Below are 21,358 nucleotides of genomic sequence, written 5' to 3'. Positions count from 1 at the left end.
GTCGTCAGTGTCGTGTACCGGGTGCCCCCGTTGGTTTGACCACATTTAATCTGAACACTTTTTAATCTGTACCCCGCTAATTTGCACATCGTTCAGATTAAAAATGGTTCAAACGTCATTTAGCTCATGGAACGGAGTAAAACGAAATAGAACGCTGTGGGACGGAACGCAGAATCAAAACAAAACAGTGAAAGAGGTAACCAGAAACACTAGGTTGACTAGACGTTCAAATTAAAAATGAACCCCGATGGTTTGCATAAGGTACCGTTCCAACTAGAGGCTTGTGGTCCGTGTAGATTGTAAAATGTTTTCCATATAAATATTTATGAAATTTTTTTATAGTACATATTAGAGCTAATGCTTCCAAATGTAATATAGGATATTTCTTTTGGGCCGAGTTTAACGAGAAGGATGTGAAACTAATTGGTTTTTCCATTTCGTCCACAACATGAGCTATAAGTCCTCCTAAACCATAACTAGAAGCGTCAGAAATAACTACAATTGGTTTATTGGCGTCAAAAAATTCTAAAATGTTTGCATTTACCAGGGCAGCTTTACTTTCTTCGAAGGCTTTTTGGCAGTTGCCATCCCAGCTAAATTTTGTATTGTTTTTAAGTAAATTGTATAAATAGTGCAATTTAGCTGATAAATGCGGAATAAATTTGTGATAGTAATTTATCAAACCTAAGAATGACTTAAGCTCAGACTCATTTTTCGGAGCATTAGCTTTCTCTATCGTCAAAATTTTATCTGGGCAAGGCAATAACCCTTTGTCCGTAATCAAATGTCCTAAATGCGTGAGTTTGGTCACAAAAAATTTGCATTTATCGAAATTCACTTTTACATTAGCTTTAGTTAACCTATCCAAAACAATCACAAGTTTTTTTAAACACTCTTCTCGGGTTTTTCCGGCAATTAATACGTCATCCAGATAAACTGTAACGTTCTCAATCCCTCTAACACTTTGTCCATCACCTGTTGGAAAATGGATGCGCTTGATGAAGCCCCTTGTGGCAGTCTATTGTAAGTGTACAGCCCTTTCATTGTATTGATCACTACAAATCGTTTGGATCTCTTAGAGAGTTCCAACTGAGTATAAGCTCCTTCCAAATCAAGGGCACAGAAAAACTTACAACCTGCCAAATTAGCAAAAATGTCTTGGGCAGTAGGCAAAGGATATGTGTTAGGAACCAATAATTTATTGAGTGATACTTTACAATCTATTACCAAACGGATATCACTGTTTTTCTTCATGACTATGATAATAGGTGAAGCCCATTGGCTTGTATCAATCGGTGTTATAACCTTTTCGTTTTCCAGTTTATCAAGATAATCTGCCACTTGTTCTCTCAGTCTGTACGGAACATCATACGCCTTTTTGAAAATGGGCGTTTCATCTTTCATCACAAGTTCCGCCTTAAATCCCTGAATAGGGCTAGAAAAATTTTTTTCGAACACCTTGCTATACTTTTTTTTCAATTTATCAACAACATTTTCGCTGGACTCATCTTGTAAATTGTTAATAGTCATAGAGTTTGAAAAAAAAATGCCTCCAATCACTATAAAAGACATCTAGCCAAGGCCGGCCGAACAAAGGATAGAAGGAATTTTCACAATCAAGAACCAACAGACTCATGAGCTTTTCTAGTCCATTAATTCTCACCGAAACCATCGTCTCTCCAGCAATTTTAAGCTTAGCCCCATTAACGACAATCAATTGATTGCTATAACTTTGTAAAGGTTTGTCAAATAATGCAAAGTACTGCCTTTTGCTTATTACCGAAACGGAAGAACCACAGTCGATTTCCATTTCAAGGTATTTACCCTCAATTTTCACTTGTATTAAACAAGGATTACTAATTTTATTTATGGACGCCACCAACATGCATTCCAAATCACCTGTATCGCTGTCATCATCTTCCGAATCCCGCGTCCGCATTCTGCTGAGCAACTCGTTGATGTGCCTGTTGGCCGAAGGCCCAGGCTTGTAGGACTCCACTAAATTTACCGCATCTCGATGAAGGTTTTTTAGTTTGAAGCATTTTTTCTTTATGTGGCCTTTAATGCCACAGTAATTGCACACCATCTGAGAATAGTCTGGTCGTTGTCTTGCATACATTTCTCCTCTCCTGCCTGCTGATCCAGAATTCTGTCTTCCTCTGCCTGTTTGATCTGTCCTTCCATATGGCCTGTACCCTAATCGATTCTTGACTGGCCCACGACTACCGCTGGCCTCACCTCCTACCTCTTCTCTCTGGTAATCATTAATTCCACCATAGACCTTTGCGAGCTTCCTCATAGCCATTCCACTCTCTCGTCCGGAATAATTTCCGGATTTTTTTTTTTTGCAGCCACCATATTTGGAGAATCCCTAGAAGTTTCAGCAGTTCCCGCATTCGCTTTCGCGACCTCCCATGTAGCTATAATTTTTTCAGCCGAAGCTAATTTCAACTTTTCTTCACTAAGCAATTTCTGCCTCAAATTTTTGTCTCGTAGTCCCGCAATAATGCGATCGAGAACTGCTACCTCCTTAAAATTTTCGAAGCCACAAAATTCCGCCTGCAACTTGAGTGCTAGCACGAAATCTTCTGTAGTCTCATCGGGCTGTTGAACCCTGGTGCTAAATTTATAGCGTTGTACTAAATCTGGATCAATTTTATCTAATCTATTTTTCAAATTATTGATTAAATCATCAAAAGGAATTTCCTCAAAGTTTCCAGTGGGATAAAGGAGCTTTATCTCCTCAAAGATGACTGGTCCACTAAGAGTTATAAAGTAGGCCATCTTATCTTCATCTTTCACTTTATTAATTTTGAAGAAATATTTTAGACGTGTGTACCAGTCATTAAAACTGTTGCCTCTACGATAAGGCTCTACAGTGCAGGCAATGCTTGAAGAACTCATATTGATTTAGCAGAAATAAATTACTGTCTGTAAATCTAAATATTGAAATTTGCAATAAATAGTCAATTGAGCAATGTTTCCGGACTACCGAACAAAGAATGATATTTGGAAAAGAAACAAAAGCAACAATAACTATCAAATTGAATGTACAAATGAACAAAAAGCTCTTTTGATGTAGTGATTAACAAATAATAAAAGAGGAAAAAGGAAAAAAATGTCTGACTCACCAATTGAATCCTGGCCTTTGCCCGCTTGCGACCTTTGCCGAACAAGAAAGTCCCAACCTTGGTTTTAACCGGAATAAATGCCGACCGGAATTGGGCGTAGCAGCGGTGCCGATTAGTTATTTTCCGGGATTTGGCTCCTCCTGATTCGTCCACCAGTTTTGTCGTCGATACCGCCAATGAACCTTGTGATAAAATCACTTGACAATCGGTTTTTAGCACTTAAAATCTGGCTGGCTTCTGCGTATTAAAGAAAGAAACTCTCTTATTAAAAGGAACTGACGAAGTGTTGTCTCAAAAACGAGAAAAAAATCTTCTTAGATTTGGTGAACACACAAATTTTAGTCCACCCTATTCGCACCTTTCAATATACAATGGGCTTCTTTCACTCACAGCTATTTCTTTCTTTGTTAGTCAGGATGGGGAGGGGAGGAGTTATGAGGAAATGTCACACAATGCTTTCACACCATATAGCACTACTGAAGCGCTCTTTTCTTTTACTTTGGCTGTAAAATCAAGAGAAAATCACGAGGTAACGTTTACCCTTCACTTTACCTTACCCAAGAAGAATCGGCGAAAACTTCAGCCTAAGATGTTCAGCCGCTTTAGATTAGGCTTCCTCGGTGATACGAAAAAAATGTGTCGCCCGTACAGAACGCTTAGCGTTTCGACCTCACCAGACCGACGTCAAAATGGACTCTGCCGACCTTTTCCACCCTTGGGCGCCAGCGATGGAGAAAACTAACACTCGCACGTAAAGGTTAACTTCTCTTTTTATGCACGCGTTTTATCCTACTACCTCGTATCCACTTTTATATCTTTGTACTCTAATTTATAGCAAGACCGTGATTGCTTTAGTGAAGTGTAGATGTAGAATTCCGATAATCGAATGAGACCTTCGCCTCGTATATTTTTAGTTTTGTTTCTTTTTGGATCTGTTTTCGACCGTTCCGTTGTGGAACAGGTTTAAACCGAAAACCCAAAAGGGCTTATTCTCCTAACGAAACATCGAACATGGGGTTCTATAGCATTTGGTGAATAGGATAATTCAGATAAGGATACAACACAAGCATTTATGCAAAATCTAATACACATCAAAGCAACCTTATGATAGACCTAGAAACGCCCCTATATAAAATATTGAAAAAGATTTTATCTTCAATTGATTCCATGCAACGAAAGTTTGACCAAAAATTACAATATTCACGTCGAAAAATAACAAATAGCCATAACTTTTCCAAATCTCAATCGATTTTTATGATATTTGGAGTAAAAGTCTCTTACTTGAATAGCATTCGAACCACAATGACATTGATAAGATTTGTTTTGAATTGAGCTAGAAATCTTAAAAAAAAAACTCTTACCCCACTCGAACTTTTGCCCCACTTTACTCTACAATTTTGCATCTGGTTTCAATGCAAGCAGAATAAGGGAAGACGATACTTTAGAAACTTTCAATTAAATATAGAGACTTGCATAAAAATAGAACCCAAGTCTCAAAAAATATACAGGGTTTGGACGTATTTTTTTTTTTTAAAGAAACCATCAATTGATTCATTCAGAAATGCCATACAGGTTTGCTCCTTTCTAACGAAAAGTTTCTTGTTGCATTGATTAAAGTTAGCTTCCAAGGATTTTCACTATAGATATTCTCAATCGTTCTTCTCAGGAGCCAGAACTTTTGGGGGTCAAACTATGTCACGTTTTACCAGGCATGAGAATACCATGAAAAACTTTATCGTGTCGGAAATTAGTACGACGTTGATCGAATTTGTATGTTTATTGAACAGATGATGAATAATTCAATTCATTTTTCAAGCTTTCTGCTGATCTTGGTTTTTCTTTGTTTTGTTGATTCGTGGGTAGAACAATCCTTTGACTGTCCTACCCAGGTGTTTTTGTGCGTAGTACATGCCCTACCTGTCCTACCCACTTCCCGCGCCACTGTTTAGAAGTGTTTTATCATGCACTACTATCCCCCCAATCTGATCGAAGTTGTAGCAGTATACGATAAACAGTCTCTCATAATGTGCAGCATGTTATGATAGTTACAGAGAGCGATACGTGAGAGATTCTCTCACTCAATTTTCTCAGGATTCAATCCCTGCAAAGGATACAAAGTCTAGTGGAATTAAATGGTATAGTACTAAATTCCTTTTTTTTATCCACTACATAATACATAGGGTCGATGTACCAATAGCCGCATAGCTATGAACAAAAATTTGTATAAAATCGAAAAATAATGCTAGCGTCATTATTTTTACATCATCTGATAGCTTTTTATCTTGGTTTTGTGGGAAAAATATAAAACCTACGAAAACTCAAATGTTTGTATTTATTATCGCGTGTGTCACTATATGAATACATGTGCCTATAGTAGCACTATTTCTAATTTCTGTTCCTATAGTAGCATCACGGCGTCGGCAAAATACTTATCAAAACCGTATTTTTACAAAACTTTCGTTAATTCATCAATTATTTCGTATAATAAAAAATAGTTTCTCTCGGTAGTGCTACTATAGGAACAATAGGTTTACTATAGGCGCAAGGGAGCTCAAATTTTAAGCAAAAATATTTTTTTCGATTATTTTTTGAGCAAAATCAAGATGTAAATCAATGGTACTTAGATAAATAGGTCCTGACCTTCATGTGAAAAAATGTTTTGAAAAGATTTATAGCAAAACGGCCGTGAAAAGACACTAGTGCGACTATAGGGGACTGTCCACTAAGGGAACACCGACCCTAGGTATTCCACTAAACAGCTCGAAGATTTATTATCATCTAATAGATTTATTGAGGAATTTACCTAAGGATCAGTACAATTCGAAAAAATAATTGCGAAGATTTCCCTAAACTTTTCTGTTCTTATGCGAATGAACAACAGTTGATGCAGTTTTTGTCTTGCTTTATTTCTCATTGTTATTCTTAGTAGCTACAGTACATTACAAATGTTTCGATTATAAAATTGTTATCTGAAAACATTGATGGTTTACAATACTTTAAAAGCTAACACCAGGTTAGAAAGCACACTTAAGGTCAAATCTTTAAAACATTACCCACTTACAGTAATACAGGCGTGACCACCGAAACGGCTCTTCACGCTCCGGCATTGTACTCGGCCACCTTGCCCAGAATCAGCTCGATGTCCCGCTGGCAGTCGATGCCAATGTCGTGCAGGTCCTTCTCCGACAGGGTGAGGAACACCTCGAAGTTGATTTCCTCATCGTTGAAGATGCCAATGTACTTGGCCAGGTTCATATCCCGCAAAATGTTGGCCACCGAAATGCGATGTTCCAGTTCACGTTTGGCCAGCGGCGTTCCAATCATGTAGGGCATTTTGCGCTTCTCCGGAGCGGGGATGCTCGTGTTGTAGATGCTGCAAGGTAAAAATTTGTAGTTAGTCGACATGACGGAAGAAAAAGTATTCAAATTTAAGAAATGTAGTTAAGCAAAGTTACAAAATAACTATATATGAACGAATCCATAACTAGGTAAATAGAATCAAATGAGAAATTAAATTAAAATCAATTTTCATATCTTGTTTCAGATTCATAATCTAAAACGTACACATAACAAAGAAGAAAGTAATTTGAAGTTAGAAATCAAAGAAATTAAAATTAGTTAAAGAAAGTTAACACAAAATATATGGAATCAAGAAACATAACATAACTAGCTCGCTGTTGCTGAATATGCTTAGAAAATCTTTTAGGGTTAACATCATTCCTATACAGCACCACCATAAAAGATGGTCGCTATTGTAGACAACTTACCCCTTGGCGGGACGTCGATTCGGTTCGTTCTTTTGCCCTTTGCCACCGCGTGATTGTTTCACTTCCGGAGTGTTCACGCTGTTCGGAACTCGGAAGGTAGTGCCCACTTCAATCATCGCGATCGGCGAAATGTCCGGCGACCTGAAGTTCACAATGGGCGAGAAGCTGCGCTTCCGATTGTTGGAACTTTTGGGCTGTTTGTACGCTTCGAAGGAAATGTCTTCGGCCGCTTCTAGCAAGGAGATGTTTATTTGGGGCGAACGAGCACATGTTGTTACAGAGGTGTTGGCTGGAAAAGGCTCAAGAGGTTCATTTGGAGATTTACGAAAAGATTCACATTACTTACCACGAGATTGAGACATTTTGTTAAGTTTTTTACACTGCACGACGAGCACTATAAGGTATCGATTTCTCTGATTTGTGATCAATTCGATTTGATGTGAATACGAATATGCTGGAACAATAGCGTACGAGAACTAACAATATACCGATGCCATAATTTTACTTCTATTGTACGAGAACATTAGGGTGTGGTTATAAATCTGCAACAACAGCGCTGCTTTCCAAAATTACTATCAACATTTTTAATTCCATCATCTATCAACAGTTTAGTGATGGGTTGCATGTTATCCGTAGTTTTGTTGATACTTTCGTATAATTCGGAGAACTTTCCAAAAATCGTGGATGGTATACAGTATGTTTTTAATGAGCGAAACATGCGTTTTTTTTTAAAGTCGATTCTACCGGTTTTAAACCGGGGGTAAATTGATCAGTGTTTCAGATCATGCTAGGTATAAGTGGCTTTAAAATAGAAACTTTAGAAACCATGTGTTTGAAAAAAGAGACCAGAAAGGGAGCGAACAGGAACAAACAATATACCAAAAAGAGACTGAATGGGAATCAAAAATAAATTATACAGAAACTAAGAAAACAAAAATAATCCAAACAAGAATTAGGAGAATATAATTTCCAAAAAAAAAAATTTTCCCATGATTTCAAACCAGACATTTTTATATGAATATTTTTTATTTTTTTTTGGGAATTACAAATATTACTGCTAGTATTTTTGCCAGGAATTTCATCAGAACTAACTCAGGTATTTCCCCGAAGAATGCATTTATTGACTTTTAACGGTTTTCTTGACTGTCCATGAAATTAGTTCAATACACCCGATTCTGTTTTTGCACGGGGGATGCGTACCGTGCACAAAAAGTTTTCAGTTCATAATATCAAAAACCGTGTAAAAAGTAACACCATTTCTCTACGTTCCATGTAAAAATAAGGTTTTGGCGGAAAATTTTGTATGTAAACTTTTTTTGCACGGCCGTGTAAAACAAATCCGTGCAAAAACAGAATCGGGTGTATTCCTTCAAGAAGTCAACCTATATAAGCCTTCGCAATGATTTTCTTCAGAAATTTCTCTAATTTTTTTTAATAATTTACTCAAGCAAATCCTGGAGTTTATCCAGCGATTCTTCAATCGATTTCGCAAGGATTTCGTGCGCAATTTCCGTTTATGCCATTTTCAAAAACTTAAGCAATAATTTCTCCAAAGATGATTCCACTAGTTTATTAGGATTTCCTCCAGAATTGTCGATCAGTTTTCAACCAAGAATTTCACTAACAAGGGAAGATCACGATGGTGTTACACGGGGTTTCCAACCAGACTATTATTGTTAGATCTTACATGTCGAAATATGAAAAACCCCCTAAAGCCTTTCGGGTGATGGACCAGTAGTGTAGCCAGGAGGGGCCCTGAAAGGGTCGATTTTGTACGATTGTATTGAGTCGATTGAAAATTTGTCAAAAAGATTTTTCTCAGTATTTAGTACGATAGTAATGAACAGAACTGACATTAATGTATGTTTATGATGTATTTTTATGCCATTGGCGTAACTAACATGGAATATCGACACCAAAACAAATTTGGTTTTATTAGAATTGTATACCAATACCTCTGCATCTCCACAGTTGTCACAGGAAGGATTTTTGTTGGTGGGAAGGGTTGAAAAGTTACATGATAAGGATTCACCTTGCTAAGCGATGTGACGATGAAACATTGACAAATGTATGTCGACACTGTGATGACGAACTATTCAAAAATTATTACTAATTAAAAAAAATGAATATTTTCATTTTCAATTGATGAGTGTTCTTGATAAAAGTTTTTGCTAAAGGCTACAATTTCCGTATACACGTCCTTTTATATCGCCGCTTTTATATCGTAATAGTCCATTCATTTACATTCATGTGACATAAAGAATTTTCATACATTTATTTGATTGTTGTGTAGTAAAAGATAAAAGGAACATTCTCACCGAGTGTCTTAGCTTGACTTCATGAAAAGCTAATCAGTTGCAGCTGCCAGAGGAAGCTTCGTTCAACTCATCGTAGGCGATTCGAATCTTGATTTTCTTGATTTCACAAAGGCACTTTTTTACTATCGATAAAATTCGTGACAGAAGCAAATTTGTGACCAGTCGCTAGCAAGACATCTATTTCAGGAATTGCTTTTTTGAAAGACATAATTTAATTTTGTTTTTTTTTTTTGTGGATACCTTCAGTCCCGAGTAGTAAATTTTCTAGAATTATGCGACGAATTTAGATAAGACTTTTAACAAATACATGTTTAATGTCTGAGATTTTTTACCTTGGAATTTTAACTAGGAAATTTCTACATAAGGTCGACCTTATACCACGGAGAATACCTTTATTTTTTATGGAATTCCTCCAGCAGTTTGTTCACATAATTTCTTATGAATTTTAGAATAAAAAAAGTCCTGAAATCCCAATGTTGGCTGGAGCCCGGGTCAGTTCTTGAGAGAGGGGCCCTTAATACTAAATTCAATGAATTTCGAATTGCTACAAACTTGAACTATGAATAGAATGTTAGTCAAACACATATACTTTAATGTAAACTTTTTGCACTTTCAAATTAAGCGAAAATAAATAGTTGCACTTGTTAATATAATAATCATCAACAAGCTAACAATCTACTTCAGACGAGGTAATGCTAATGTTAATAAATAATTAACATGAAGCCTTTAGTTCATAAAACAAAAAAAAAAAACTACAGGGGATAGACAAAATTTAGCCTATTTTTGAAAAATTGATGAAATTGGATGCATCCGAATTTCGATGGCCAATTAGTTCTAGTTTCAGTGCTTCGCTTGGCCATGCATATTATATTGATCACCGGATAGCGGATATGTTCTGGGTTTTCCGAGGTCATGTCTAAATCACATTTTTTCTGTCGCTTGTATTTTTTTTCAATCTTTATTAACGAGATTTTTAGCCCTGGGCTAGTTCATCTCGCGACCAACGGCTTTACTTCCCTATAACCTTTTTTCTTTTGTGTGGGTCATGAGTGACTATCTCGCTGATGGGATTCAATACCAGGTCCTCGACATGAGAGGCGTGAGTTCTAATCATTACACAAGGCCCGTACCTGGGAGGGAGAAACCAATACAAAATTTCTGTACGTCATAGTGAGCCGAGATTCCGCTGTCACGAACTGTCACTGTGAGCCCAGATCTCAAACATTGGACTAACATGAAAAAAGCGCGTAACTGATTAAAACACATTTTCGTATTTCTTCAAAAGTGATAAAAATCGAATGGAAATCAATTCATACACATAACGCAAGTAATGTCACGTGAGCACCATTTAATCTGATTGAACATAAAACATTGAAAAACGCATCGTTCTACCACAGACAAACAGACGTCACACTCTCATCGCTGCCCATCGCACAACTTTTTAACGATCGATTCGAATATCTGGTAGGTGGTCAAACGACCACCCGCAGCGCTGGCGTCGTTTTTGTTCGTGTTTGACGTTTACACACTACCGCCACCTGTTGGTCTATCGGCCAACTACAGTGTTTTCAAGCATTGGGCATACATGTTTTCGAGACTATGATTTTGATCGCGATTTGTTCTAAGTGTTACGTCTGTTTCTCTGTGGTTCTACTTTTTCTAATGAAAATGAATATTTAGTGCATAGAAAACTGTGACCCTTTTTTCATGTTTGTCAGGAAAGATCAAAGGTGCACAACAAAATGAAACTACCGTAAAACGGGGTAACTTTGATAGTTTTTTCGAAGAAAACTTGAATATTTTTGCATGCTGTTTCAAAGATTTACAATTTATATTTTTAAAACAAGTACTGGTATCCTAGCTATCGATTACAGTCGATAAATTGGCAAAAGATTCATTTTGAATGGATATATAATTTTTCATATAATCGAAAGTTGGTTTTCTGTTTTGGGGTAACTTTGATAATGGAGTATGATTCGAACAAAATTGAATGAATAACGGACATTTGTAGGGCATTGCATACCTCTAGGCGTTTAACGTTATATGGAAATTTCTGACTTAGATTATAAAAATGGTCCCAGTTTGTGAATATGCTTTTCGCTAAGAGATTTGAGACCGTATTCAAGTTCTATGATAACTAGGCTATCAAAGATAAGTGGCCAACTATTCAAAACTACACCAAATAGTGATCGTAGAACAGATTGTTTGTATACGTTTTGAAAATGCTAAAATTGTGTAAATTTTTTAAATTCGTTTAGAAAGCCTGAATCAAGAACAATTCAAATGAAAACCGCTCTTACATGAAGTGTCATACTAATATTCTTTAGTTTTGCATTCGTTTTGCTTAACTGATTAACAGAAATTATGATATTTCATTAAGTATGCGGTGGGTTACGCACTATCAAAGTTACCCGCATTATCAAAGTTACCCCGTTTTACGGTACCGATTTTCTCGAAGCCTACCTTGATTGTTGTTGGCAAGCTGGAGTTATCTTGCAGTTCAAAATAAAGTTGTCTTACATTTCGTGTGTAGTATCGGTGCCTCCCTCCCAGGCCCGTACCATCCGTCGGTGCGGTGTGAAGTTCTACAGATGTTAACATTTTTCAAAGAAACTATAACCAATTAAAGATTGAATGCACTGCCCATAACTGCATATTTGTCACATTCGACATTTTTAACAGGTTTGAGTTAATACCGTGGAGAGTCATCAAATGATAAATATTTTCGATCAACTTGTTCTGTGAGATTGTTCTAGAAAATATGAAAAAAAAAATACCAAGTTGTTTTGTCACATTACTAAATATAACCGCATAACAATCACATTGAGATTATATATGATTTTCGTAGCAATGAAATTTCTATACGATTTTTTTCGGACTATTCACCAAATATGCGACAGGAGCTGTACAAAATTTCAGCCTCAAAAAAGCACTTTTGAGCTCTTGGTAATTGTTGGAAATGTTAGTTTACTGCCATAAAATGCACCCTTGGTATTTCATTTACTCAATGCCTACTATTATGGAATGTTACAAGTATGCACATGGGCAGTGGAGGTGGACGCATTAAATTTCATTGAAAATCTTCCGAGATACGGCCATTTCCGTTAACACTTCAGTAGTCGCGCTGTTGTATTTTGTACAACAGTGGTGGAAGAACCTCGCTTATGGTACACAGCATCAGCGTGGTGGTTCTGACGGCGGAAAACCACGCGATGACTGAACGGTTAAACTGGTTCCGGAAAATATAATCAGTCACGTTTGTATTTCTAATCATGTACCGTAATTCAGCGCAGTTATGAATAAAACAATTCAAATGGTTAATTAAAAATGAGTATTGCATCAACAAAAAAGCTTTAGGAGTGGATTGCTAGCTAATCTGTTGTAGAATATGGGAAAAATATAAACTAGACTGCATTCATAATTTACAAATGTGATTTTATTGAAAAAGTTCACTTGTTGAAATTGCCTAATTCCGGACATTTTTGAAACGCTTTTCCATATTCCGCGCACTGCCGAAACAAACAAATTAACAATAATTTTAATGTAAGACAGCATCCATTTATTATGTAACGCTTAAATTGAACATTTTCAACCCCTCCCCCCTCTGTAACGATTTTTGTATGAAAAAAAGTTAAGTTTTGTATGAGCCGTAACGCTTCAGTCTACGTTTAGTTTTTTCATAATTTTTTGACAATCACATGAAATAAGTAAATTTCGTATAGGGGAAAGTGGGCCAGCTTGACCACCTTATGGAAAAGTAGTTAGAAGCGCAGAAAATAAATTTTAATTTTCGGATTTTTATATGATGTTCAACAGCTTTTAGATCAATACACAAATCCACACGAATGCATAAATTTGTCATGTTTTGTGTCGATGTTCTATTGAAGGGGTGATATGAGCGCCCTATTTTAGGTTGCAAAATTATCCCATAGAATCTAAAATTCAATTATGCTACTCATCAAACAGGAAAGTTATTAGTATTTAGAAACAATCTGTGCAAAAAGATCAAATTGTAAAGAACATTGTAACAGTCAAACATCAACACTCTAGAATGATGAAATTTGTAAGAGCCATCCTGGGCAATATGGGCAGTTTTTTCGAACATAATTTAATCCTTTTTTATTGAGTTCAGAGTACTGACTTATAACATTGGTTGCATGATATTTCAGATGAAATTTCAAGAATTGATGCAATTTTCAAGGGGTGCTCATTCCTTCTCATTGGTGAAATCGCCCCGACTACCCCTATATTTGTATTCTACACTGTTCATACAATACAAAGAATTCGCATTATTACGTTTCTGTGATTTGTTGTTTTCTCAATAAGATTACAAGAATTGTATAATGTGAATAAGAGTTGCAATCAAACATACATTGGCAATATTATTTGTGGTTCACAATGTTAAGTACATTTTGTGTACACAGATGTATAGAATAATCCTTTGGGGCTTTCCTTAAACTACGTGGTATTTTTTTGGAATTTTCAAAATTGTTTACACAAGAATTTTTAAATTTTTATGAACTTTGGTCTTTGGACAAACTTTCCCCCCCACCAAAGATGGTTAAAAGGAAAAAGATGATCGTTCATTTTTGTTGAAATAAAACTACGCAAAACAAGGCTGTTCCGCTCCACACCGCAGGCTACTGACTGATATTGCTACCACTTCAGCACCTCTCTCTTATTTCATGTCTGGCTAAAGATATCTACAATTCATTCACTTAAAATACTACCTCTACAATTCTTACCCATAGACATCTCCACTACAGGGTGTGTGATGTACCTGCTCTCCAACACTCCTCCTCATCACACAACCTTCAAACCGCCATCTGCCACCGAGCTCTCTTGACCACTAAGCTCCTCCTGGCACCGAGCTCCAGCTACCGAACTCCTCCTAGTCGAGCTTATCCTGGCCAGCTGCACCATCGTCCTTTTGGTCAACCGCGCCGTCCTTCGAGCTCCTCCTGACTGCCGAGTTCCTCCAGTACTTCCGAGCTCGTCCTCTCCGATCAGCCAGCATCCGCACCTGTAGCCTCGTCCTAGGCATCTTGGCCTCCAACTCTTGGGCACCTCGTCCAAGCCACCTCCCGTCCAGACTCCACCTTCCGTCCAGGCTCTACCTCCTCACCGAGATTCTGCCTCCTCGTCCAGGTGCTTCCTCGTGGTCCCTCATTGAAGCCGCCTCAGCGTCCTCCAGGCGTTCCTGGGCCCATAACCTGTTGAAAATAAACTACTACAGAAAACCAGGCTATTCCGCTCCACACCGCAGGCTACTGACTGATATTGCTACCACGTCAGCACCTCTCTTTTATTTCATGTCTGGGTAAAGATATCTACAATTCATTCACTTAAAATACTACCTCTACAATTCTTACCCATAGACATCTCCACTACAGGGTGTGTGATGTACCTGCTCTCCAACAATCTTGCCATATATTTTGCCGACGACACGTTATTCAAGTAACACTACTGCCATCTGTTGAGTTAAACGCGCGTAAACATTATATTCAGCTGAATTCACATCATCGTGCAATCAAAAAACGAAAAGAGGAAGAAATCAAAACAACCACGTTTAAAAAGTGTTACACAGAAATGAGTTCGACTCAAAAACATCAGGCTCTTCTGGACCAACACAAAATTTGACTAATTTTTATACATGCTAAAAAATGTTCATGTGCTGGTTTTATCTTATTTTTCTCACATGTTATGCCAATTAGAGATGTTTGGCAATAAGGCAATCCATGAGACAGCTGCGATCAGCTGTTTTTTTTGTTTACCATGTGCTTTTGACGTTTCGCGATCGGAATGACTTTTCGATTACAAAGGAAAGCTCCGATCACACTCGCATGATTTGTTCACTCTTTCATTTCGGTTGCATTCACACTTTTAGCTGTCAGTCCTATCACGAAAAGTCCTCATGGATAGCCTTATATTGGACATCCTCGTTTGAGCCTTTTTTAAGCGTGAATGTCTCAAACGAACACATCAACATCTGGTGGTCTTGTTTTTAATTATGAATCGTGGTTTACGGCTAACCAGCTGAGTGGAAGTTCAACAACTACCGAAAAGCTAAACATTACAGCTCTCGGGCTAGGCATTGGATATATTTATATATCATATATCATATATATAGAAAGCGTTGTGTTTGGATGGGCATCTAATTCTTCAGAAAGAGGTGCACTTTGCGAAAAAGGATCACGTGATTATTGAGCTGAAATCGGATTCAGGTTAACTTCTGCGTTCATGAGTCCTCTCATGGCGTAGGGGTAACGCGCCCTAACTAGAGATCAAGGAGTCGTGAGTTCGATTCTCACTGAGAAGACGTGTAACTTTTTCGCAAAACTTCACATCAATTTTTCCATTTAATCCAATTGCAAACTAGGGAAAGTGTACCAGTTATGGCTATAGTGATTCCCTATTTGGCCATATGTGAAATTTTGATAACTTCACATATTAAATCTTTTTGAATGTTTTAACATCAAGATCTATCTTAAATCTAACTACTACAAACCACAACAATTTTCAAAATTTGGAAACATGAAAGTAATTACGCATGGCGAAATAAGAAACCATTATGTCCATAACTGGTACACCTACCCTATATGTAATGTTTAGCTTTTCGGTATCTGGTGGTCACTAGGAGAACGTTGCATATTAGTTGGCTTTTGACTCACCAGAGCGGCGCTATTCATGTCGCCTAGAAAAGCCGGGAGTCGGTTATCTTTTTCCTTATAACCATCTTTGCTCCCACTAGAATGACCACGTGGGTTCTGAACGGCCGCTTCTAATTTCCCTGTAAGTGGGCTTTCCAGATATTCCGCTTTGTACGTGAAACGTATTTATGCATGTAGATACTTTTCAGAGAAATAGTCAGATATGTGATGACGACTTTAGCATGTTTAACTCGTTTGTTGTTCTGCGAAGAACAGTGCGCGGAATTAGGGCATTATGAGAAAAGGCGTGACCTAAATCCGCGCAATACTTTTTTGGATAAAACTCAATAATTATGCTAATATTTGATAAGATTACATGAAAGCACCATAAAACATGTATGTAGCAAGTAGTTCCATGGAATAATGCATAAAAAATAAAACATTTTCAATATAGAAATCGCTCTTATTTTTGTCCTACAGTCTTAGCACGGATGCTACGGAAATAAGAAAAATGGCGTCTACTTAGACGGGCCTTTACTAATTATTTTTCTACGCCGCGAAAACTGCCTTGTTTGCTTTTATTTGTGATTCAAACTTACACTAAATCAAAGTAGCATCAAATGGCATAAAAAGTTGCTGCAATATTAATCTATAATTCCATGTACACATAATTTTGTATAAATGCGCGGAATAGGGTCCTAAAATGGTTAACGAAATCTTGTTTTTATTTAATAACACAAAATAGCATGTTACTACAACTACTTTATCAATTTTTCCCGCTCAAATAACGACTATATCATATTTAAGCATTATTTAAAAATTTGGTCCATTAATGAACCTTGACACTTCTGATCATGTTTGACGTTCGCTTAGTCGACAAAAACACCACAGGGCTTTTAGTTTTAACACTGGGGTTGTTCCTATCTGACATTTCGGAAGGGACACGGTAAACAAAATACACCCAAAATTTGAGTTAAAGCCAAGGGGTGTGACAAAATCCAACAAAAACATAAAACAATGTTTTTTGGGCTTAAGGTGAAGATGAATCGATGCCAAAGTTTAAATTTTCAAGAGCGCGAATCTGGAAAACCAAACATCCGTTCAAGCTGAAAATTTAATCGATTGGTCACTAGCTGGTGGTGACCAATCGATTAGGTTTTCAGCTCAAACGGGTGTTTGGTTCTTCAGATCCGTGCTCTTGATAATTTAAACTATGGCTTCGATTCATCTTCACCTTAAGCAAACGAAAAACATTAAAAATTGAGTAAACATGTGTTTTTAGCCTAATTTTAAGGGTTTGGCAATGAAATTGCGACAGGGCTTTAGGACCCTATTAGGCAATGCGCTGAATTAGGGCACTTTACGGTATATATCAACCGGAACTATATCCAAGTAGGTATAACTTCAAGAAGATGCTTCCAGGAAAATTTTCAGAACTATTAGATGCTCTGACCAATCTATAGTAGGTTCTAGGTGCCCTGGTGGAAGTGGCCAATTACGAACATATGCGATATCAGATCAATATGGGTATCAACTGTGGGGCCTTCCTTAGCCGAGTGGTTAGAGTCCGCGGCTACAAAGCAAAGCCATGCTGAAGGTGTCTGAGTTCGAATCCCGGTCGGTCCAGGATCTTTTCGTAATAGAAGTTTCGTTGACTTCCCTGGGCATAAAGTATCAGCGTACCTGCCACACGATATACCAATGCGAAAATGGCAACTTTGGCAAAAAAAACTCTCAGTCAGTACTGTTAAATGTCATGAATATCACGTGAATTTGACAATTGAATATTGCGAATATCTTCCATACCCGTGGAAAAAGCCATAGGAAAATGGTTTTCCTGGTGATCATTTCTGAATAACTATCGATGGGTCATATTTGCTAATACTATATTCCGCATGGGAGAGCGCTAGAAGCATTTCAATTTTTCCAAATTTTTGACATTTAATATCACTGCTCTCAGTTAACAACTGTGGAAGTGCTCATTGAAAACAAAGCTGAGAAGCAGGCTCTGTCCCAGTGAGGACGTTATGCCAATAGGAAGGAAGAAAGGGTATCAACTTTTAAGATCTTTGAAGGTGATGTTTTCGAAAGCATTTTCATGTCCGCGCTATAGTGGGTTACAAGTCCCCGGGGGATGTGGCCAGTTGAAAACATGTCTAGAACCATATCAAAATGTGTAACAAACAAGATTTTTGAATGTGAGGCTTCCGAAAGCATTATCAAAATCACTGGCTGCTATGGCCACTATATAGTTGGGCCCGGAGGATGTGCCCAATTTCGAACGTTTTCGGAATCATACCAAAATCGGTATCGAACTTAAACAATATTGCTCTTCTTCACTCATTTTGGGTGACAAAGTGAAATGATGTATTAAAATTCAATAAAGGCAGCATCCATTTATTACATAACGCTAAAATTGGAAATTTTTGAAACTCTGCCTCCCTCCGTAATGCTGTTTGTATGAAAATTATGAGTCGTAACGCTCGAGCGTTACGTAATTTGTGGACGGCGCGTTTCATAAATATTCTAATATTTATTTATTTTATATTTATATTTATTTTTCCAGCATATAATACGATGGGGGAATGTGGAATTTCTCTACTTTCCCTGTTCAATGAATGCTTGCCACATTCATTGATATGTGAAAGGAATTTGTTAATCAACACATGCAAAGGAATGAACGCGTGCCACATCTGCTAACGCTTGAGTATTTTTGCAGTAGGATAAAAATTCGATCTGTATTGAATTAGGAATGGATTAAAATTGAATTTGGATCGGATTTGAATTAAAATTAGTTGTTAGTGGAATTTGTATTCAACCGGGTTCATATTTCGATTTGGATAAGATTTTGTTGGAATCGAGATGAATTTTGATGGGATATGGATTTGATTTGAATTTGGATTTAAATATGAATTAGATTTTGATTGGATTTGGATTAGATTACATTGTATTGGATTGAATCGAATTAGATAAGATTTGATTTGACTTGGGATTAGATTTGGATTGGAATGAATTTCGACAAATTTTAGATGGGATGTGAATTAGATATGGATTGGACTTGGATTTAAATTTGAATGGATTTGGATTGATTTCGATTGGAATTGGAATTTGATTGGATTTGGATGGTATTTAAATTTGGATTGCATTTGAATTGGATTTGCATTGGATTTGAATTTGAATTGGGTTTGGATTGGATTTGGATTAAATTTGGATTGAATTTGGATTGGATTTGGATTGGATTTGGCTTGGGTTTGGATTGGATTTGGATGAGATTTGGAGATTCTGTTGGTGAATGTTTGCTCGATAGCACGTGTTTCGTAAGAAGTGTCGCGTTTCTAACAGCGATGTAATAGTTTAATGTTCGGGTCAGGAAAACTGTTTCGGCGAATTTAAGATAAATTATATATCGTCACGACACTCACTGGAGAAATTTGTCAAATCAAATAATTCTAGAAAAAGCAGCTCTGGATGAAATTCTACAGTAATTCTTTGTGGAATTCTCGCTGAAATTTATGTTCCTCCAACAACCTTTAAATACATGTTGATGATATCCTATGTGTCATAACTTCTTGCTTCGTGAGAGAAAATTATCAGAAGTAATCTCTGAGAAAACTTCCTCAACTGATGTATTTTATTCCACGCCCACCCTAACTCTATGCACACATGAAATTCACTCGAAGAAAAAGAAACAAGTCAATAAAACGGGGACTGACGATCGATACAATCTAACCAGTTATTCAATACTAATGATAATCATGCGTCCATCAAGGTAATCTTCTAAACGCAAATTTGAAACTTCCAAGAATATTCACAATTCTATCGAAGGGAATTGCTTACAAATTTACATAATTTTGTTCATATTATGTATTATTTTACTAGTGTACATAATCTTCGTATTTGTCTTTAAGTTTTGGTTACTTATAAGTCGTGATAGTCCACTTGAGATATCTGTCCACCCATACACATGGATGATACGGCACCATCAATAAATAATGACCACATATTATGTAGCTATATTTATCTTGTACAATACAAACGACAGATAATTTGCGGCACGAAACGAACGTTTGCAAGCGAATCGTTCAGCATTCAGTCGCAAACATTCGAGCATTTCGCAATGGATTTCTCCGGTAAAGTTGTTATCATCACAGGGGCCAGCAGTGGAATTGGCGCGGCCACTGCAAAATATCTAACCGAACTGGGAGCTACCGTTGTTCTGACCGGTAGAAATGAAGAAAATCTGAACAAAGTGGGCTTGGACTGTGAAGCTGTGGGCAAGGAGAAGCCTTTCTTGTTGGTTGCTGATGTAACAAAAACCGAGGATAATAGTCGGGTTATTGATGAGACGATCAAGAAGTTCGGTAAACTGGACGTTTTGGTGAACAATGCAGGAAAAGGACTGCCGGGAAGCATAGAAAACACCAGTTTGGAGCAATACGATGACATCATGAACACCAACGTGAGAGGTGTATATCACCTGACCATGCTGGCGGTGCCACATCTTATCAAGACCAAAGGTAACATAGTAAATGTATCGAGCGTCGCCGGCACTAGATCGTTCCCGAACGTTTTGGCCTACTGCGTTTCCAAGGCTGCCTTGGATCAGTTCACGAGATGTGTCGCACTGGAGCTTGCGCCGAAGCAAGTCAGAGTCAATTCGGTCAATCCAGGTAGGCGCGGAGATTAAATCGATGGCCCACTTAGGTATTTAATTTATTGTTCGAATATATTTTTCCAGCGGTTATCGTAACGGATTTCCACAATCGATTGGGTATGAGCCCTGCGGATTATGCAGCGTATTTGAAGCACAGTGAGCAGACCCATGCCATGGGTCGTGTGGGTAAAGCGTCGGAAGTTGCTGCGGCCATTGCTTTTCTCGCGGGAGATACTGCCAGCTTCGTCACGGGAACGTGCCTCTGCGTGGATGGAGGAAAGAATGTGATGTGTCCACGATAAGCGAAAGTTGAAGAAAGCAGTTGCAATTTATAAAACTATAAAATATCCTACTACATTTTGGTAATAAATAAATACTTGGCTTTTCAAATGCGTCTAGGACTCTGTTTCGTTTGTTAGGATTGCTTATTGTCAGCATAATTTCTCTTTGTTCCAAAAACTTTCTAGCAACTGTTGTAGAACAAATAGCATATTTTTGAATTTTAATTTATGTTTTCGGTGTTACTTGGGTCAAGCTTATATTTTTTTATTGATTAATATTAGTAAAATTGATAATCTGTATGGTGGTAGGTCATTTGGCATAAAGTCGTTTGGCATAATGAGTCTGAAACCAAGAATTTCTCAATTTTCGTTTTTACGTTTCTATTGAATCTTTCTGATGACACAAGGCTTGTTTTGGAGTCAATTGATACAAAATGGCACTCTATTTAACAATCATTCGCTCTTGAATAAATGTAAGCATATTAGGAAAGTTATTACCAATAGTATTTTATTATTTATCCAGAAATTAGCCTTCTTTCATATATTAATTCTTCTTG

The 21,358-nt window shown here is 37.3% G+C and overlaps 2 protein-coding genes across 2 annotated transcripts; one reads left to right on the top strand and one right to left on the bottom strand.

Moving 5' to 3' along the window:
- Window positions 1-6,016: 6,016 nt before the first annotated feature.
- LOC5570231 lies at window positions 6,017-7,404 on the bottom strand. Its single transcript, XM_001658960.2, has 3 exons — window positions 7,245-7,404; window positions 6,899-7,187; window positions 6,017-6,504 (listed from the first exon to the last, which is right to left on the bottom strand). Exons 1-3 carry the CDS (start codon window positions 7,258-7,260, stop codon window positions 6,225-6,227), a joined length of 585 nt encoding a protein of 194 aa, XP_001659010.1. The 5' UTR covers window positions 7,261-7,404; the 3' UTR covers window positions 6,017-6,224.
- Window positions 7,405-19,889: 12,485 nt separating this feature from the next.
- Window positions 19,890-20,918, top strand: LOC5570230 (3-oxoacyl-[acyl-carrier-protein] reductase FabG). Its single transcript, XM_001658959.2, has 2 exons — window positions 19,890-20,536; window positions 20,605-20,918. The coding sequence occupies exons 1-2, from the start codon at window positions 19,984-19,986 to the stop codon at window positions 20,820-20,822; spliced, it is 771 nt and encodes a 256-aa protein (XP_001659009.1). The 5' UTR covers window positions 19,890-19,983; the 3' UTR covers window positions 20,823-20,918.
- The last annotated feature ends 440 nt before the right edge of the window (window positions 20,919-21,358 follow it).

The sequence above is a fragment of the Aedes aegypti genome, chromosome 3 (genome assembly GCF_002204515.2).
Source record: "Aedes aegypti strain LVP_AGWG chromosome 3, AaegL5.0 Primary Assembly, whole genome shotgun sequence".
Classification (NCBI taxonomy): domain Eukaryota; kingdom Metazoa; phylum Arthropoda; class Insecta; order Diptera; family Culicidae; genus Aedes; species Aedes aegypti.
The sequence above is the reverse complement of the archived record's forward strand: the minus strand, read 5'-3'. Positions and strand labels throughout refer to the sequence as shown.

Bases quoted from the DNA above. Each gene is read 5' to 3' on its own strand.
- LOC5570231 (XM_001658960.2), bottom strand. The intron at 6,505-6,898 runs GTAAGTTGTCTA...TTTACCTTGCAG, and splicing joins AATCGACGTCCCGCCAAGGG to CATCTACAACACGAGCATCC.
- LOC5570230 (XM_001658959.2), top strand. From the start codon at position 19,984: ATGGATTTCTCCGGTAAAGTTGTTATCATCACAGGGGCCAGCAGTGGA. The intron at 20,537-20,604 runs GTAGGCGCGGAG...ATATTTTTCCAG, and splicing joins AGTCAATTCGGTCAATCCAG to CGGTTATCGTAACGGATTTC.